This window comes from Cydia amplana, chromosome Z, assembly GCF_948474715.1.
Source record: "Cydia amplana chromosome Z, ilCydAmpl1.1, whole genome shotgun sequence".
Lineage (NCBI taxonomy): Eukaryota > Metazoa > Arthropoda > Insecta > Lepidoptera > Tortricidae > Cydia > Cydia amplana.
In genome coordinates this window covers 31575347-31591302 of record NC_086096.1, presented here as the reverse complement: position 1 = coordinate 31591302, position 15956 = coordinate 31575347, and the positions used below count along the sequence as shown (strand labels likewise).

At 35.2% G+C, this 15956-nt stretch overlaps 1 protein-coding gene across 1 annotated transcript; it reads left to right on the top strand.

Moving 5' to 3' along the window:
• The first annotated feature begins 4666 nt into the window (after positions 1-4666).
• LOC134661655 (cytochrome P450 6k1-like) lies at positions 4667-13958 on the top strand. Its single transcript, XM_063517801.1, has 8 exons — positions 4667-5081; positions 6378-6533; positions 6847-7031; positions 7449-7609; positions 7914-8032; positions 10701-10806; positions 11368-11616; positions 13761-13958. Exons 1-8 carry the CDS (start codon positions 4701-4703, stop codon positions 13919-13921), a joined length of 1518 nt encoding a protein of 505 aa, XP_063373871.1. The 5' UTR covers positions 4667-4700; the 3' UTR covers positions 13922-13958.
• Positions 13959-15956: the final 1998 nt, after the last annotated feature.

Genomic DNA, 15956 nt, shown 5'->3' with positions numbered 1-15956 from the left:
AGACCAATTGCACATAGATGTAGGAAAGTAATTTATATTTGTTACAAACATAGCTCATATTTTAAAATAAGTATAAATAAAAGAATATTTGAAGCACAAGCAATCAAACATAATAAGTAATAACCTACATATGTTCCTGTACCACGAATTGGTTGTTTTGTTCAATTAACCGCACAACATGCTAACGACGAGGAAGATGCAGGTTATTAATTTTCCTCGTTATGCTTGTCCGTAATGTCCGTGCTATGGAAATACCCTTACTTACTTCATTCTCAGTTTAAGGAAATATGTTTTATTTTATTTCTGCCGGACATTGTTGAGGTCATAAAAGTTGCAATGTTTTATTTTATGTTTAGGGCTTATTTCACTAACAGGTAAGTTCGTTTAATCTTGTAATTATACGATACTGCCTAGCCCGAGTCATATCATATATTAATTCACTTGAAGATGTTCAGAGGTTGGAGTTACGGGCAAGAAGATAAGAAAAAATGTTATTCTCCATAATTAACCTGTCAGCTCAAATTTGAGCCAGAACGCTTATGGTGACGTCACACACGTGGGAACTCACGGGTTAACAATACCTATACCGTACCTACATTAGACTTAGATACAAGCGTTAATGGTGCGTAAGGTTTATAAATAATCAAAAATCATACTTTAAATATAGATTCATAAAACATTTGAATTTAGGTATTCAAATGTTTTTTGTATTCAAAACAACATTGAATGCGGCTAAACATTGCTAACAGATACAGCAAAACTAAAAATAATTTTCCGAATTGTACAGGATAAGTACTGTTGTAATTTATTGTAAAAGTACCCCTATACAATAAATAACATTTAAGTAAATAATCTTGTACAAAAAACTCGATCTCCTCTTGAATAAACTGTTTGCTGTGCCCTACAGGGTGTCATGTTGTACACGATTCTATGCAATAGGTTAAGATACAATGTGATATGCAATAAAGATTATGAGTATGAGTATGAATTCTACATCTCAATTTTAAATATCAAAACAAAAAATGGCAAAAACTGATCCCGTTTCGTTTCGTTAATTCCGTCTATCCGTCAGTCCGCCGGTCCGTCTGTCTGTCCCTATAGCACAGTGGAGTAAAATTGCTCGAATATTTTGATAAAATTTGGAATGTAGGTAAATAGTTGAAAATTGTAAGCCGTTACTTAGTTTAGAAAAAACATAAAAAATATGTATTTAAAAAGGACACTTCTTATGTAATCTAAACAGTTTTTTGAGTAAACATCAACGTACGTACGTCCAAATTAACTTAAACGTTAAATTATGTTTTTTGAAAAACGAATTATAGCCAGCCTTTTATGAATAGTATGATACCTTTGCGTATGGTACTTTACGCACACTAGCGTCCCAACCCCTACCCCTGCCGCAACCCCCCGTTTTAATATGAAATAGGTCCCGGTTGACGGTTTTTTTATTTTTAAGAAAAGTCTTAGAATTAAGAAAAAAGTGTGAAGGTAAGAAATAATCCTTAACCTCTAGCCGCCCATACGTCAAACCTTGCCAAGCAAAATGAAATTTTATTTTGTCAACACAAAGTTCAAATTAGAATGGAACAGGAGGAGACATGGAACCTTTTTATAGGTCTCTGGGCGGATAGAGGTTAATAAATTTTAAAGAAAAAAGGTTATATGACCCTTTTTGCTAAGACTCACCATAGTCATGTCATGTATTAACTTGTTGAAGTTCAATGTAACATAGTACGTGATAGTACTGACAGAAATCGTATGGGGAGAACCAGCTTGTTCAACGGTTAAATTTTGTTCAAGTTCATCTAGCTATAACATGAATATGGTACATCATATCAAAAAAATTAATATAACCGTTTTTTGACAAGTGTTTAATAATAATTATTTCGTTCAATGACACTTTTTTATATACTTTCCCCATAAATAAAAATAAACTGTCAACCGGGACATATTTCATACTAAAAGGAGAAGTTGCGGCAGGGGCAGGGATTGGAACGCTAGTGTGCGTAAAGCACCATACCCAAAGGTTGATTGATACCTTTGGGTATGGTGCTAAAAATAAACTGTTAACCGGGACATATTTCATACTAAAAGGAGAAGTTGCGGCAGGGGCAGGGATTGGGACGCTAGTGTGCGTAAAGCACCATACCCAAAGGTATCATACTACATTCATAAAAGGCTGGCTATAATTTGTTTGTCTTCCCCATACTTTAGAACACAACTTAACCGAATCAAAAGTGTTAAATTGAGATTTAGCGAGAGATAACAAATTGTTAAATTAGAATCAACCTCAAGTTTACCTACGCATGTGGTTTTTGAAAACGTCAAACTTTCGCGGATTGATGTCACACTGATTCTTTAGTCTTTATTCAGGCAAACACTAAGTATTTACAGCTACAGCCAAGACACTTATACTGTTAATACATATGTAGTCAATATCATAAAATTAGTAGGTACACTTGTATTACACACATTACTAAGTTACATAGAGATTTAAAAAAAATCTGATATTAAGTAACATAGGTAGAGTTTTAAAAAATCCTGATACTACGTTGTAGGGACGGCCACTTGTCTGCGAATATGTCTGCGTTTTGGACTGTCGCTAACGTTTCTGATGCAGATCCGCTAGCCACACCGCGCCGCACATTATTATGAGTGATGACAATCCGCGTCCAATGTGTACACCGCCTAGTTTTACTTCGGAGAGTAGGTAACTAAGTATCCCATATTCTAAATTAACAAAGAAACTTATCTTGTTATGTAAGAATTACAGATTATATAAATAAAATTTTCATATCTCATGCTCTGAAAGTGCATGGGTCGTTGTTGTTCTAAAAAGTGCGCAGAAAGTGATACGTTTCTGCTCTAGCGCAGAAAAGTGGTGTACTCTGCGTCCCCGTCCCACGAGCAACGGGGTAAAAACAAAATGAAAAAATAGTGTCTTATTTCCCCGCTTAAAACTATTGGTGGTTGTTCAATTTTACTAATCCCGTATTTAATTTTTTTCATCGAAAATGATATAAGTAAATTGTTAAAATAAATTATTCTTGATTTCTTTTGTTGAATTGTATTTACTCGATTACACAAGGTGGGAACCAAAAGGAATACACCAAAAGAATTTTTTTAAACCTTACAGTTGCGTAAATGAGCAAATACAAAATCTTCAGCCATCAGCCACAGTTAAATGGGTTTTAGCACAAAATAAAATACAAGATAAAAATTGCTTATTTCATTAATTCAATTGTTATTTAATATTTAAATTCTTAAAATAATTTGATTATGTTATTACGTGGTGGGGCGCACCAAGATCGCGGTGCGGTGCGGTAATTTGTTACGGCTTTTATAACGAAAAAGTAAAAAATTAAAAAGTTAGAGGCAATCCCGCTGATTTTCATACTATACTGAACAAATAATTTTAAAATACTGCAGTTGGTTTGTTAAAATATGTGCGTGTTCGTAAATATCGCAATCTAAATGTTTATCGCTAGGGTTATTTATCTTCACACATGTAAAGTCTCCGATTGGAAGTAAGTCCTAAGGAAAAAAATCATGGCCGTAAGTCTATTAGGTAGTTGAATTACTGATTTTGCAAAATTGACTTGTCTCGTTTGGTTTCCTCGCATTCGATATGAAAAGTAGAGTGTTTAACTCGGGTTCAACCCTTGGTTAACATTTCCATTCCAGCAGCGTTAATAGCATATAATGGATATGTAAATTCTATTTTAAGATATGGCGTAGTAATCTGGGGAAACTGCACTGACAAACATAATGTATTTATTGTTCAAAACCGCTGTATTAAAGCCATTTTTTCGATTAGTCCTACTGAGTCATGCCGTCCATATTTTATACAAAATAATATTCTTACCTTCCCCTGTGTCTATATCTATGAAGTTTCAGTTTTTGTTCACAAATATAAATATCTGTTCACAGAAAATATATCATTGGGTCCTCGTGTAGTAAGACCTAAATACAGACACAGGTTACATAGGCCATATGTTAACTTGTCACTTACGGCAAGCAACGCCTATATTACTTATGTGTATCACAATTTACAACAAATTACCTGGGGGTCGATTTTTGAATTTTGACCGCTCGATTTTGTCACTCGAAAATCGGTGGAAAACGGCGAAATGCTAATTTTTGAAATACGAGCGATAGACATTGGGATTCCAGTGGTATTGACCACTCGTTTTAAATTCTATTAGTAGAATTTAAATGCCTAGTAGTGGAGATATTATTGAACGAAATACACGAAATCGAGCGGTCGCAATTCAAAAATCGGCCCCCTGATCGTTTTAAAGACATGGATCTTGAGCATTTCAAAGCAAATATAAAAATGTGGCTAATAGAAAAATATTTTTACTGCATAAATGATTATTTAAGTTTATCATGAGTGTTCCTAATATGTAACTAAATATATATACTGTAAATGTATGTACACCTGAAAAGGTAAAGTTTCGGTGTAACTAAATATGTCATTGTATATTCCACCTGCAATGTAACCTGATTCTTACATACAATAAAGAACTTGAACTTGAACTTGAACAATCTACTATTACGTCATAGATAAAAATCCGACCGATACCGATGACTATACGACGCTTGACCGACAACAATTTATTAACTCTACTAAGATATTTCCTTAAGTCGTCAAGTACTCATATCATAAACCGGCATTATACCTCGCTCTGCGGGCCTACATGGACGTTTTGAAAATGAGTACAGTAACGCAATATCTATTAACGGCAGCTGTCACCGCGTTGATCGCCCTATTTTGGATTCTAAGGCAAAGATATGATTACTGGAAGAAGCGCGGTATACCCTACGTGAAGCCCGTCTATTTCATAGGAAACCTAAGTTTTGTTATGAGAAAATCAGTATCTGATTTCTTTCTCGAGATGAGTAAGAAGTATCCTACGGATTGTGTCGGTATGTTCCTAGGAATTACACCCACGCTAGTAGTGCAGACACCGGAGCTTGCTCGGAAAATACTCGTCAAGGATTACGGCAATTTCGAAGACAGGTTCCTGTATTCGGGTCACGCCGATCCGCTTGGATCGCTGAATCTCTTCACAATAAAGGTAAGTCAATAAATAGTAATTTCCATGTCTGAAATAAATATTTTTTATGTATCTAATACCTTTAAACGAGCAATTATTGTATATTTACATATTTTTATATTTATATGTATGTATATATATTTCGGGGATCTCGGGAACGGCTCTAACGATTTCAATGAAATTTGCTATATGGGGGTTATCGAAAAAAATCGATCTAGCTAGGTTTTATCTCTGTAGTTTTTATATGTTTTCCGAGCAAAGCTCGGTATCCCAGATATTTTTATTTAAATAGGTACTTATCTACGTATAGCAACTAAAAATTTGCTATTAAGCTTAAGTAACAAAAAAGTATGTGTGTAAAATAATATGCGAGAGACTCGGTGTTAATATCTGTAATTTAGTAAAATGTTCAGTCGGTAGAAGCAAATAAAATACAATATGTAGGTGCTTGTGCTCATTTCATTTAATTTCACAATTGCGTTCTGCTCACTGAACATTAAACCAGTTCTTGGAATTTTTTTCCTTGGAAATATAGTTGGTACCTCGGCTCGTACCAAGAGTTTATTGGAACTTAACATACGTACGAAATATCAATTTATATTTGTGTACCGCTTGGTTTTCGGTTAAGGAAAACATGAGGAAATAGGACTTAATAAGGCTAACTTGTCTTCTGAGCTGGAGGGTTAGATGCAGAAGGAAGTCCCATTAGTAATAAACAGAGGTGCCTATGCCAATGTTTAGGATTAGGTTACCAAAAGCGCCGGATATTACACCGCATCGGTACAAAAAACCGGCCAAGTGCGAGTCGGACTCGCGCACGGAGGGTTCCGCACCATCAACAAAAAATAGAGCAAAACAAGCAAAAAAACGGTCACCCATCCAAGTACTGACCCCGCCCGACGTTGCTTAACTTCGGTCAAAAATCACGTTTGTTGTATGGGAGCCCCACTTAAATCTTTATTTTATTCTGTTTTTAGTATTTGTTGTTATAGCGGCAACAGAAATACATCATCTGTGAAAATTTCAACTGTCTAGCTATCACGGTTCGTGAGATACAGCCTGGTGACAGACGGACGGACGGACGGACGGACGGACAGCGGAGTCTTAGTAATAGGGTTCCGTTTTTACCCTTTGGGTACGGAACCCTAAAAAACTGTCTGTTTTCCCGAATATACCCGAGTGTATTTGAATAAAAATATGTCACCGTTATTTCAATCTTTCAACGTGGAAAAGGAATACCGATACAAGATTGATTTGTGGTAGGTAATTAATTAGTTCTCAATTGAATTTCACTAAACTAATGATTTATGTATTTAGAACCCGATGTGGGCATCGATGAGACAAGAACTAACGCCCATGTTCACGTCATCACGGCTCCGAAAAGTCACAGAACTAATGAACATGAACGCGACAGAACTCGTGAAAAGAGTGCAGCGCAACTTTATCGAGAGGAAGGAAGATGTCAATCTTAAGGTAACTCGCAATGAAATAGGATTCTGAATAGATCATACACAGATTTAATGTTCTTATTTGTATTTTCTGTGCAAATGTGAATTATGTCTTCCAGTCTTTGAGATTGTACCAGCTGTATCTTGATTCCAAGTTACACTGTATGACAAAATTTGGATACCATTATAATTTGCACTGATTTAATGAAATAGGTATTTAATTAACTGCTACAATTAAATCAAAATTGAAGAACCTGTGGGCAAAAGGAACATTTTTGTTTAACAGAGTAACCAATGCTGTATCTTTCCCCAGTTTACCCCTAGTTTTCCCCTTTCAGGAAGTGTTCTCTATGTACGCCTCTGACACGGTCGCGTTCACTGTGTTCGGCCTACGTATTAGCCGCCTTAGCGACCAAGACTCCCCTTTGTGGTTCATCACAAGCCACATGGTGAAATGGACTTTCTGGCGAGGACTTGAATTCAGTACTATATTATTTATGCCTTTTCTGGCGAAACTGCTAAGGTAGGTGAACATTATCTTACGTTTTATGTGCGTGTGGAGTATGATTTCGATTGTGCGCTATACGAGTGTACTCGTAAAACTCCTTGCTGCCCTGCGCGTTTGGACGAAACTCAACACTTGACCTGCACGCAATCTCATTTCCTTAACAATAAAATTGTGCTAAGATGGCAGGCATTTTATCAAGGGGATGTTTTACAATGTCAGTGACTTTTAAGCTTGTAACACATAGAGTCTCATTTCAGCTCCATCTGTTATAAAGTATAGAGACTTCGCCTTATATTATATAGGTTACTTAATTTTTATGAAAAATAGGAAGTCTAAAACTTCATAATTTTTTAAAGCTATTGAAAATGAACTTTCGTGTTGATTCATTAGCATCTGATCGGCTTTCAATGTCTTCTTTTATTCTATTTACAGATTACAATTCTTCTCTGGAGGCGCAACAGAGTACATTAGAAAACTATTTTGGAACGTTGTCGACGAGCGCAATAAGACCGGCGTGTCGAACGATAAAGATCTCGTTAATCACTTACTGAAATTAAAGGAAAATGTGAAACTCCCCGCCGAGTCTGGATCTAGTTAGTTAAATGATTACGCCCAACAGTATTATTAGCGCAGTGGCGAAGTGATTTATTTTAATGCTAGAGCCCGTCTAACTAATAATACTGCACCGACTTTGCAGAGACAAGTCTGGTAGTGCCACTGTAAACGTAATATTTTCAATTTGTCGTTAAGGTGGCACTTTCACACTGTGTCGCTTGCCAAGTCTGCAGGTTTGCTTGGACTAACCCTAAACATTTTAAAGTAAATATTTTTGGATTAATACGGTTTTTCTCGGATATTACTAAACACACAATAAAAGCTGCATGTGTATCATTTCAGAGTTAGCTGACGACTTGATGCTTGCACAGGCGGCGGTATTTATACTAGGATCTATCGAGACTTCATCTACGACCCTCAGCTACACATTACATGAGCTAGCCTATCATCCTGAAGCACAGGTAGGGTAGCTCCCTAGTTTAAGTAGATACAGTCGACGTAAAAAGTTAATGTTTACATTTTTCGCCTTATCACAAAGGAGTAAGGTGCAAAAATGGAAACATATCTTTGACTTCGACTGTACCTAAACTATATTATTGTATGAAAATAATGTTTGTTTATTTTTCACATGTGAATGTCAACTAGGTGCCTAATTGAACTTTTATATTTGCTTCACAAACACTATGCACCTATTATTGTACAACGTAGTTTATATTAGTCGAAAAGTAACAATTAATTATTTCCTACCTAGCCTAGCCAAATCAAAATGACACTTTAAATATTATCTGTAGGTTATTTATTACTCTTCTGCTTATCTGTAGTCTATGTACACTGAAAAGTACCTAAGTAATAATGATATGCAAAAGCTTTGTATGGCAAACTAGTTTTGGTTTATCGCGAAATTAAGAAGCCATTTATAAGACTGCGACGTGTTTATTTATCTTAGAAATTCATTCTTAATAAAACTCAGTCAAATGTAATTCATAATAGCGTCTTGGCTCCTAGTTTACTCGTAAGTACCAGCTGCAACTGCAAAAAGCAGCCGGCTCTCGAACAAAACTAATTTAACTTACAATCCCTACTCATTATAGAATACGATTGTTCAAACTTATACTTAACCCAGCAATGTGTAGCTTAAATATGCTCTGGGTGTGTAATAAACTTTAGAATCTAATCCTTACAATACATTTCAAAACTGTCCAGTGATACGGTTGAAACGTCATTCAATAAAGTTTCAGCACAGACTTGTAATAACTAAAATAAATAATATTGATTCTCAAAGGTTATCTTCGTCACTAATAACAATAAAAACAGTGGACTATATGCCCATATTGCCTATATCAGTCTAAAAATGACATTCGGATGGGGACTGCGACTCTATTATTGTGACATCCGAATATCACTATAACATTGATCTGAATAGAACAAAAACATATGAGAGTCGCTTACAATAGGCTAGATGACAAATTTTCATTTATGGTATCAATCAATCAGGTTTGTTTTTAGGATCAAATGTCTATATGGGACCTATTGCATTAAAGCAATACAAAAGTCAGAAATGATAGTCAAAGTCCGACAGTCGTACTTCACTCGCGAAACGCCTCTAACAAATCGCTATATGAACGTGACATCAAGGTCACTGAGATCGCATCTTGAAGTATGAACAAAACAAGAAAATTGCATTTTTGTCGGTGAAATATTGCGTTTATGTAAATAGTTGTTGTACAATCTTTTTTTGGATAAAATGTGAGGAATCGAATGGTATCCTTACTTATTTCGTTTTTGAAAGTTATACACAAACTTAAGTTTTGATACTTTCAGGTGCTGTATTTTTGTATTATTTCCTTATATTTTTTTAATATCCACAATATTGTGATAAATTGCTCATTTGCTGCATTTTACTAGATTTTGTTATAAATTTCAACACGTGTCATCATCCCTATTTTAGAAATATACAGGTTAAGATAAGTTATTAAATAAACAAAAGCCCATGGTAGGACACGTTACATAATTGGGGCAAAAAAAATCTAAATGTTTAGCAAAAAATTTGCTTGGTGGTTTTTGCGGGTCTGTAATAATGTATATGTCATACACTTTGGTCTCTAGACCATTATTTTGTATTAAGGCGTATTCGATTTACATCCATACCTACTTTTTGAGACAATCAAGTTAACAAGCATGGTTTTGTATCACTTTTGTAATCTAAGAACACAAAGATGACACCGAAACCATCAATTTTCGCTGAACATAGGAGAACAACTAGTTTTATATTTTTTCCAAAATAAAATAATATCTTTTAAATGTGTAATGGTGGTAGGTATATTCCTGAACTCTTAGCAATATATTTAAATCATCTATAAAATATTTATCTCCAACAAGAAGTTTTATTTTTATTGTAGTTATGTTGTTTTTGCAAACATCCCTTTATGTAGAAGACCTACAATTTCCATACAAAACCGCGTGCCCCTCATGCCTCATGCCATGTAACGTATTTGCATTGTTGTAGGTGGCGCTATCTACAATGTTTGCCTTGCGTATGAAAAATTTTACCATATTGCTATTTATGTCTTCTAAATATAAAATTGGACTTGTCAAACCACTGTTATATTAGGCACAAAAGTATTAGATTTAAGTAAATAATACAACATTTCAGGCTTCATTAACTTTCACGCTTCATTAACGAATTATCCAGCTTAAAGAAATTATCGCACAGCATAAATACACAGATAAAAATAATAATCTTGTGTTAATCTGCGAGCACGGTTGTATATAAAATTTGCGGTTTCAAGTAACCAATCACTTTTGTAAATAACAATTAGTTTTATATACGTCTTGGTTAAAACGCGATTTCACTAATTATAACTCGTACTTACTAAATAGATAGGTATCTTGGTTAGAACTTGTTTTGACAAATTGATCAATAATTATTAAAGTTTAGTTTAGATGAGGTATATAATACAAAATGTCTGCTTGTTTTAAATATCCAATTCCTCTGTCTTGAATCTAGCTGTAGTAGGTGTAATTAAAATATTATTAGCTGTCTCAATATTACTTTTAATAGCAGACTTCTCTATCATTCATAAATCTAACAAAGTGTAACATAGTGAGTCCTTTTTACTTATTCCGCAGGAAAAGCTTTTCAATGAAATTGACACAGCACTAAAGGAAAAGGGAAAAGAGATTTTGGACTACGATAATTTATTAGAGCTCAAGTATCTCTCATCATGCATTAGCGGTAAGGAACTTTTATGTTTCCTGTCGTTTATTCGAATGCCCCCTAAGGTCGCTTATGTTTTCCAAGTATAAAGGCAACATTGGTAACGATAAATAGTACAAAAATATATCAATAATCCTCGGAATAATGATTAATAAGTAATTTTCATATCGTTTAAGCCCGATTAAAATAATATGAGCCGTACTCTCGTTTTTTAGCTGAAACCAGGTACGGTTGGCAATTGCTTACCGTGCTTGGTTTTATAGGCTGCAGAGCCTGCAGACAGAGAGACTCGGGCGTTCGATTACATAAGATCAGTCCCCGAGAATGAACTGCCTTGTATTTTTTTTTATATCGACTCTGTTTGGTTTAGGAAATAAACCCGACGTTGATCAATTCAAAGTTGAGGTATGTACAGACGAGTGGCTCTGCAACCAGCAATAAAGTTATTCCTACTTACATATTTAAATACGGACCTCCCGGCACATATTAACAGAAACAATATGAAATTGACGTTCTCAATCAACGGTCAACTTCTTACTAAGTTTAGAGTGGTAAGACTAATTCAGTATTCGTTTATAGAAACAATGAGGAAGAACACGCCAGTACCGTATTTAGAAAGGAAATGCAAGAACAGGTACCAGCTGACGGACGACATAGTGATTGAGAAGGGCACCCCCGTATTCGTGAACGTCATGGCGCTGCATTATAACGAGAAGTACCACGTGGAGCCCGAGAAGTGGCGTCCCGAGAGGTTCGCCAACCCATCCGACAACGATAACAAAAATTTCACCTTCCTGCCCTTTGGCGAGGGACCTCACTTCTGCATAGGTATGAACTAAAAGTCAACATCTAATAATCAACCTTTTTACCACTGACTGATTGACTGACTGACATTATAGGTACACATAGATCAAAAGGGTGAACAATAGTGTGAATAGAAATTTACAAACCAGGCACAAAGAAACCACTGACTGTACGATTTCCTTTCTAAAATATAACTACGGAACCCTAAAACCAATGCAAGAAGGCATAAACTAATTATGGGTTAATATAAAATAATCTCTATTATTTTCCCAATGAACTAATATATTTAAGAATTAGCATCCATTTTCATGTTTATGTTTATAACGGGATTTTTATGAGTACCTAGATTTTGTATAAGTACTTATAAGTGTTATAACTAGTGATTTAAATTGTTAGAATAGTGATTACTATTAAAAGATACAGCAGCATTAAAAACTTTATATATAATTAATTTAGCTATTAGAAAGTGATAATAAAATGGATCCGCCATGGATAGATTTAACAAAAGTCTGTAGGTAGTACCTAACCTATCCATAATGCAAGTTAGTTGGCATAATAGCTTCTATCAAATTACCAATCTGGGTTTCGCAAACTGAAGCGTATCTTATCTTAATTAGATCGAAACCAAGCATATTCTAAAATTAGAACCCTGTGAGCCTGTGACCTCAATTGTTCGCCATCAAGACGTATTGAACGTCTCACATCCATACTTGACATGTCGTAGGCACCTACATAAAGTGTTGTGAGAAGGCTTGTTATAGACGATGTAAGGGAAAATTTAACTTTTATGTAGTTGGGTCAAAAACAAATCGGAAAACAGGCATCTTACCTACAAATAGTAACGATTCGGGTGCATAGTATGTATTATAGCTTTTAAAAGGTAAATGAATTAAACATACCTAATGAGGGCTCAGAAAGAAAATTAGCTTCGAAGTCCAATTATTTATTGATGTCCACAGGAAGGAGGCATAACCTAGAGATACCTAAATAGTCGCGGTACCAACATTATAATAATAAGTGCTGATCATCTGTTTGGCTGTTTCATGGACCTACTATGCCTTCATTTGATATGGCCATTTCAACTTTTAAAAAGTTTGGAACTCGACAAATAATGGAATTTGTATGCAACATTGCAGTCCCGAAATCGAGACTGCAATGTTTTTAACTTTTTAATTTTTTGACTGACCATAAACTACGCACTTCGCGACCAATTTTTTTATCGGCAACGTCGACTTTGCCCTCGATTTTTGACAAAAAATTATTTGATTCAGGACGTTTACTAGTAGGTAGGCGATAGTAAAGTGATGGAGACTAACAGCCATATTCGAACTTTAAGATACGTCAAATATAAGATATTGAAACGATATGGATCGGATATGTCAGTGTCAAATGAGTGTCAAAAGTGACATTTTTGTTTTAAGAAACGTCACTTTTTACACTTGTTTGACACTGACATATCCGATCTATATCGTTTCAATCTTACATTTGACGTATCTTAAAGTTCGAATTTGGCTGTTATTAAAGGTTTTAACATTTAAATAAGGTTTAAGATATCTTGACTCGAAGGGTCATGCTAATTAGGGTCCCGTACCAAAAAAGGACAAGAGAACCCTTATGGTGCGACTCTGTCCGTCCGTCCGTCTGTCTGTTACATTGCTAAATATCTCGAGAACTACTGAAGCTATAGATTTTAAATTTGGAATAGTTATGAACAAAGTTAACCCGAACACATAGGAATTGGATTGTTTTTTTTTTCTTTTTATTCATTATGTAAAATGCCCAATATAAACAGCAGGCAAAATTTCAAAGTCTAGTCGAATTGAACATTACAAAACCATTTCTTTTTTTCATAGAGAAAAAAATAACTTGAAGCAAAATTAACTATCAAAAACCATTTTCTAATTTTACTAGCAATTTAAGCCCCTTTACGGGTGTTTATTATAAGTACTTGAAATATCTATAAGATTATACTAAAAATACCTTCTTCTTTCAAATAAAAAATAATTGTTGAAATCGGTTCACATGATAAAGAATTATCTCTGAACCAACATACATAGAGGTCGCGCAAATTAGTTCGCCTTTATTTTTAAATTCAGCGAATCTGCAAGGTAATTAAATGGATAAGTAGTTATGACATTGTTATTTGAGCGGTACAGTTTTGTTTTCAGGAAAGCGCTACGGGTTGATGCAAGTGCGTGCAGCGCTCGCGCAGCTGCTGCACAGGTACCGCGTGGAGCCGGTCTCGTCCTACGAGCTCAAGGCTGACCCGTATGCCGTGTTCCTGGCGCCCGCCAATGGAGGCTCGGTCCGCTTCGTCCCGAGAAAATAGAACGTCCCTTACCACCGTAACCTGTAACCCGGGCCAAACCCGGCACTAGGGGAGTCAGCCGTGAAATTATCATTTTTGAGTGTCTAAAGCTCGTAGTCAGTGTATTAAAGCCATTTGCACGACTTATCCGGTTTGACCGCCCAGCATTTATTTGGAGCTTTGTTTTACCCTTATGCTTTTGTTAGATATACAATAAAGTTTATCCAATCTAATCATATATTTTTTTCTAATTTCAAAGTCCTCCTAGTCTAGTCGATAATGGCCCTTGTTGACCCTACGAAGCACGAGATCCCGGGTTCAAACCTGGCAAGGCCATTTACTTGTGTGTTGATATTAAATCTATTTATTGAGCTCGCTCCTAAACAAAGAGTCGTATCGATATCATAAGAGTTTTTTCTTTTTGTGACATGTTTACAGAATAAATAGCAAAAAATGCAGAAAATTTGTATCGCTGGTTTAGGCGGTATTTAGATATTTAGTTTTTACTCCAGAATAAGTAGCCAAATTATCAGCTTCCTAAGAGCAAAGATTAGACCTAATTCCGTATAAAATAAGTAAAGTCTAAGAAAAAAATGTCTCGGAAAAACAAGAAAAAATTATGCTCGAATAGATGGCGCCAGCGCCATACCTTTGGCCTATGTCTAGTTTAACAAATATCAGTGAAAGAACATAGGTCAAAGTCATATAATGGCGCCGTACTTTTTAACACCTGGAGGACATTTTTGGGGTAGGGACCAAAGACGTGATCTGAGATAACGTGATCGGAATAAAAATTTAAAAGTAAAACTTATTACCTAATTATTCAGGATTGAGTTGGTATCGACGTTTACTCCCAACATGTTTTCGCATTTGAATATTTGAACAGCAGTTATCTACTTATAATGCTAAACAATGATAAATCATTGTCCCTTGGGATAATATGTTCACATTCGCAATGTATTCTGATGGTTATTATATGAGTTACACGGTACGCGTAGCGTGGCAGTGCAATATGTGATAAACATTATTTGTTTTTACTTTTTCACAGTATAGGTATTACGTACTTTGTACAAGCAGGTAGTGTATTTGGATTATACTTTTTTCATTAGCCGTTTACTGGAGCTATTAAGTAAATATAATACGTCATAGCACCACCTTCACTTGTGATAAAATTAATAAAAAGAGATCAACTACAAGTGAATCTACCTTACTTACTATAAACAAACAAGTAAAGTAACATAACATTCTGTTAGGTACGGAATTTTCCCGAAAGTTTCCGAAACTACCCAATAAAGCAAAGATTTCAGGCGGCTAAAGCCGCGGGCCATATGAAAATAAGAAAAACCTCATATTTACGTTACCACCTATGATCTGTTTTCGTAAAAAAATTATAATATATATAAGGCTATTCAGGGGTTGACACAAAAAACGTGCTGATAATTAGAACTGGAGGCTAGAGACAAACCAAAGAAAGTCTGCAGCGCTAGATTAAAAGTAGTTTTTAAAAATCAGTATGCGACAACACCACAGAAAATGGATTAAATAGTCTTGATACTTGTGAAATTTCTACCATATTTACCGTCTATGAAAAAATTAAGCTGTATGCACAGCTTAATTTTTATGGTAAAATAAATTTCATTCCAACAATAGATGTCACTATTAATATGTAGACATATACTAATATTGATAAATAATATTGGGAGAATGTGACATTTGGCTTCATCAAAATTAATAAGCTTTTGTAATATCCGCGACGGCGGTAAATAGGTACAGAGGGCCTACCGCGAACACCGAAGTTCTCAATATGCGAGCATCTTTCTCTTTTACTCCCATTAAGGCGTAATTAGATTGACAGAGAAATTGCCCGCAATTTGCGAACTAAAGTTTTCGGAAAAACGAAATAAACCATTAAAACAATAAACATATATTAAAAATTAATTTTAGCTTTAACTAGTAGGTACCCATGCCGTGAGCATAAGCATGGAGGTTGTGGGTTCGAGCTCAAAACCCGGCTAGTACCAATGAGTTTCTCGAAATGTTAGAGGAAGTTCATAAG

Excerpts from the sequence above, each read along its gene's own strand:
- LOC134661655 (XM_063517801.1), top strand. The coding sequence starts at position 4,701 with ATGGACGTTTTGAAAATGAGTACAGTAACGCAATATCTATTAACGGCA. Across the intron at positions 7,032-7,448 it reads TTTCTGGCGAAACTGCTAAG|ATTACAATTCTTCTCTGGAG; the intron begins GTAGGTGAACAT and ends TTCTATTTACAG. Across the intron at positions 8,033-10,700 it reads CCTATCATCCTGAAGCACAG|GAAAAGCTTTTCAATGAAAT; the intron begins GTAGGGTAGCTC and ends CTTATTCCGCAG.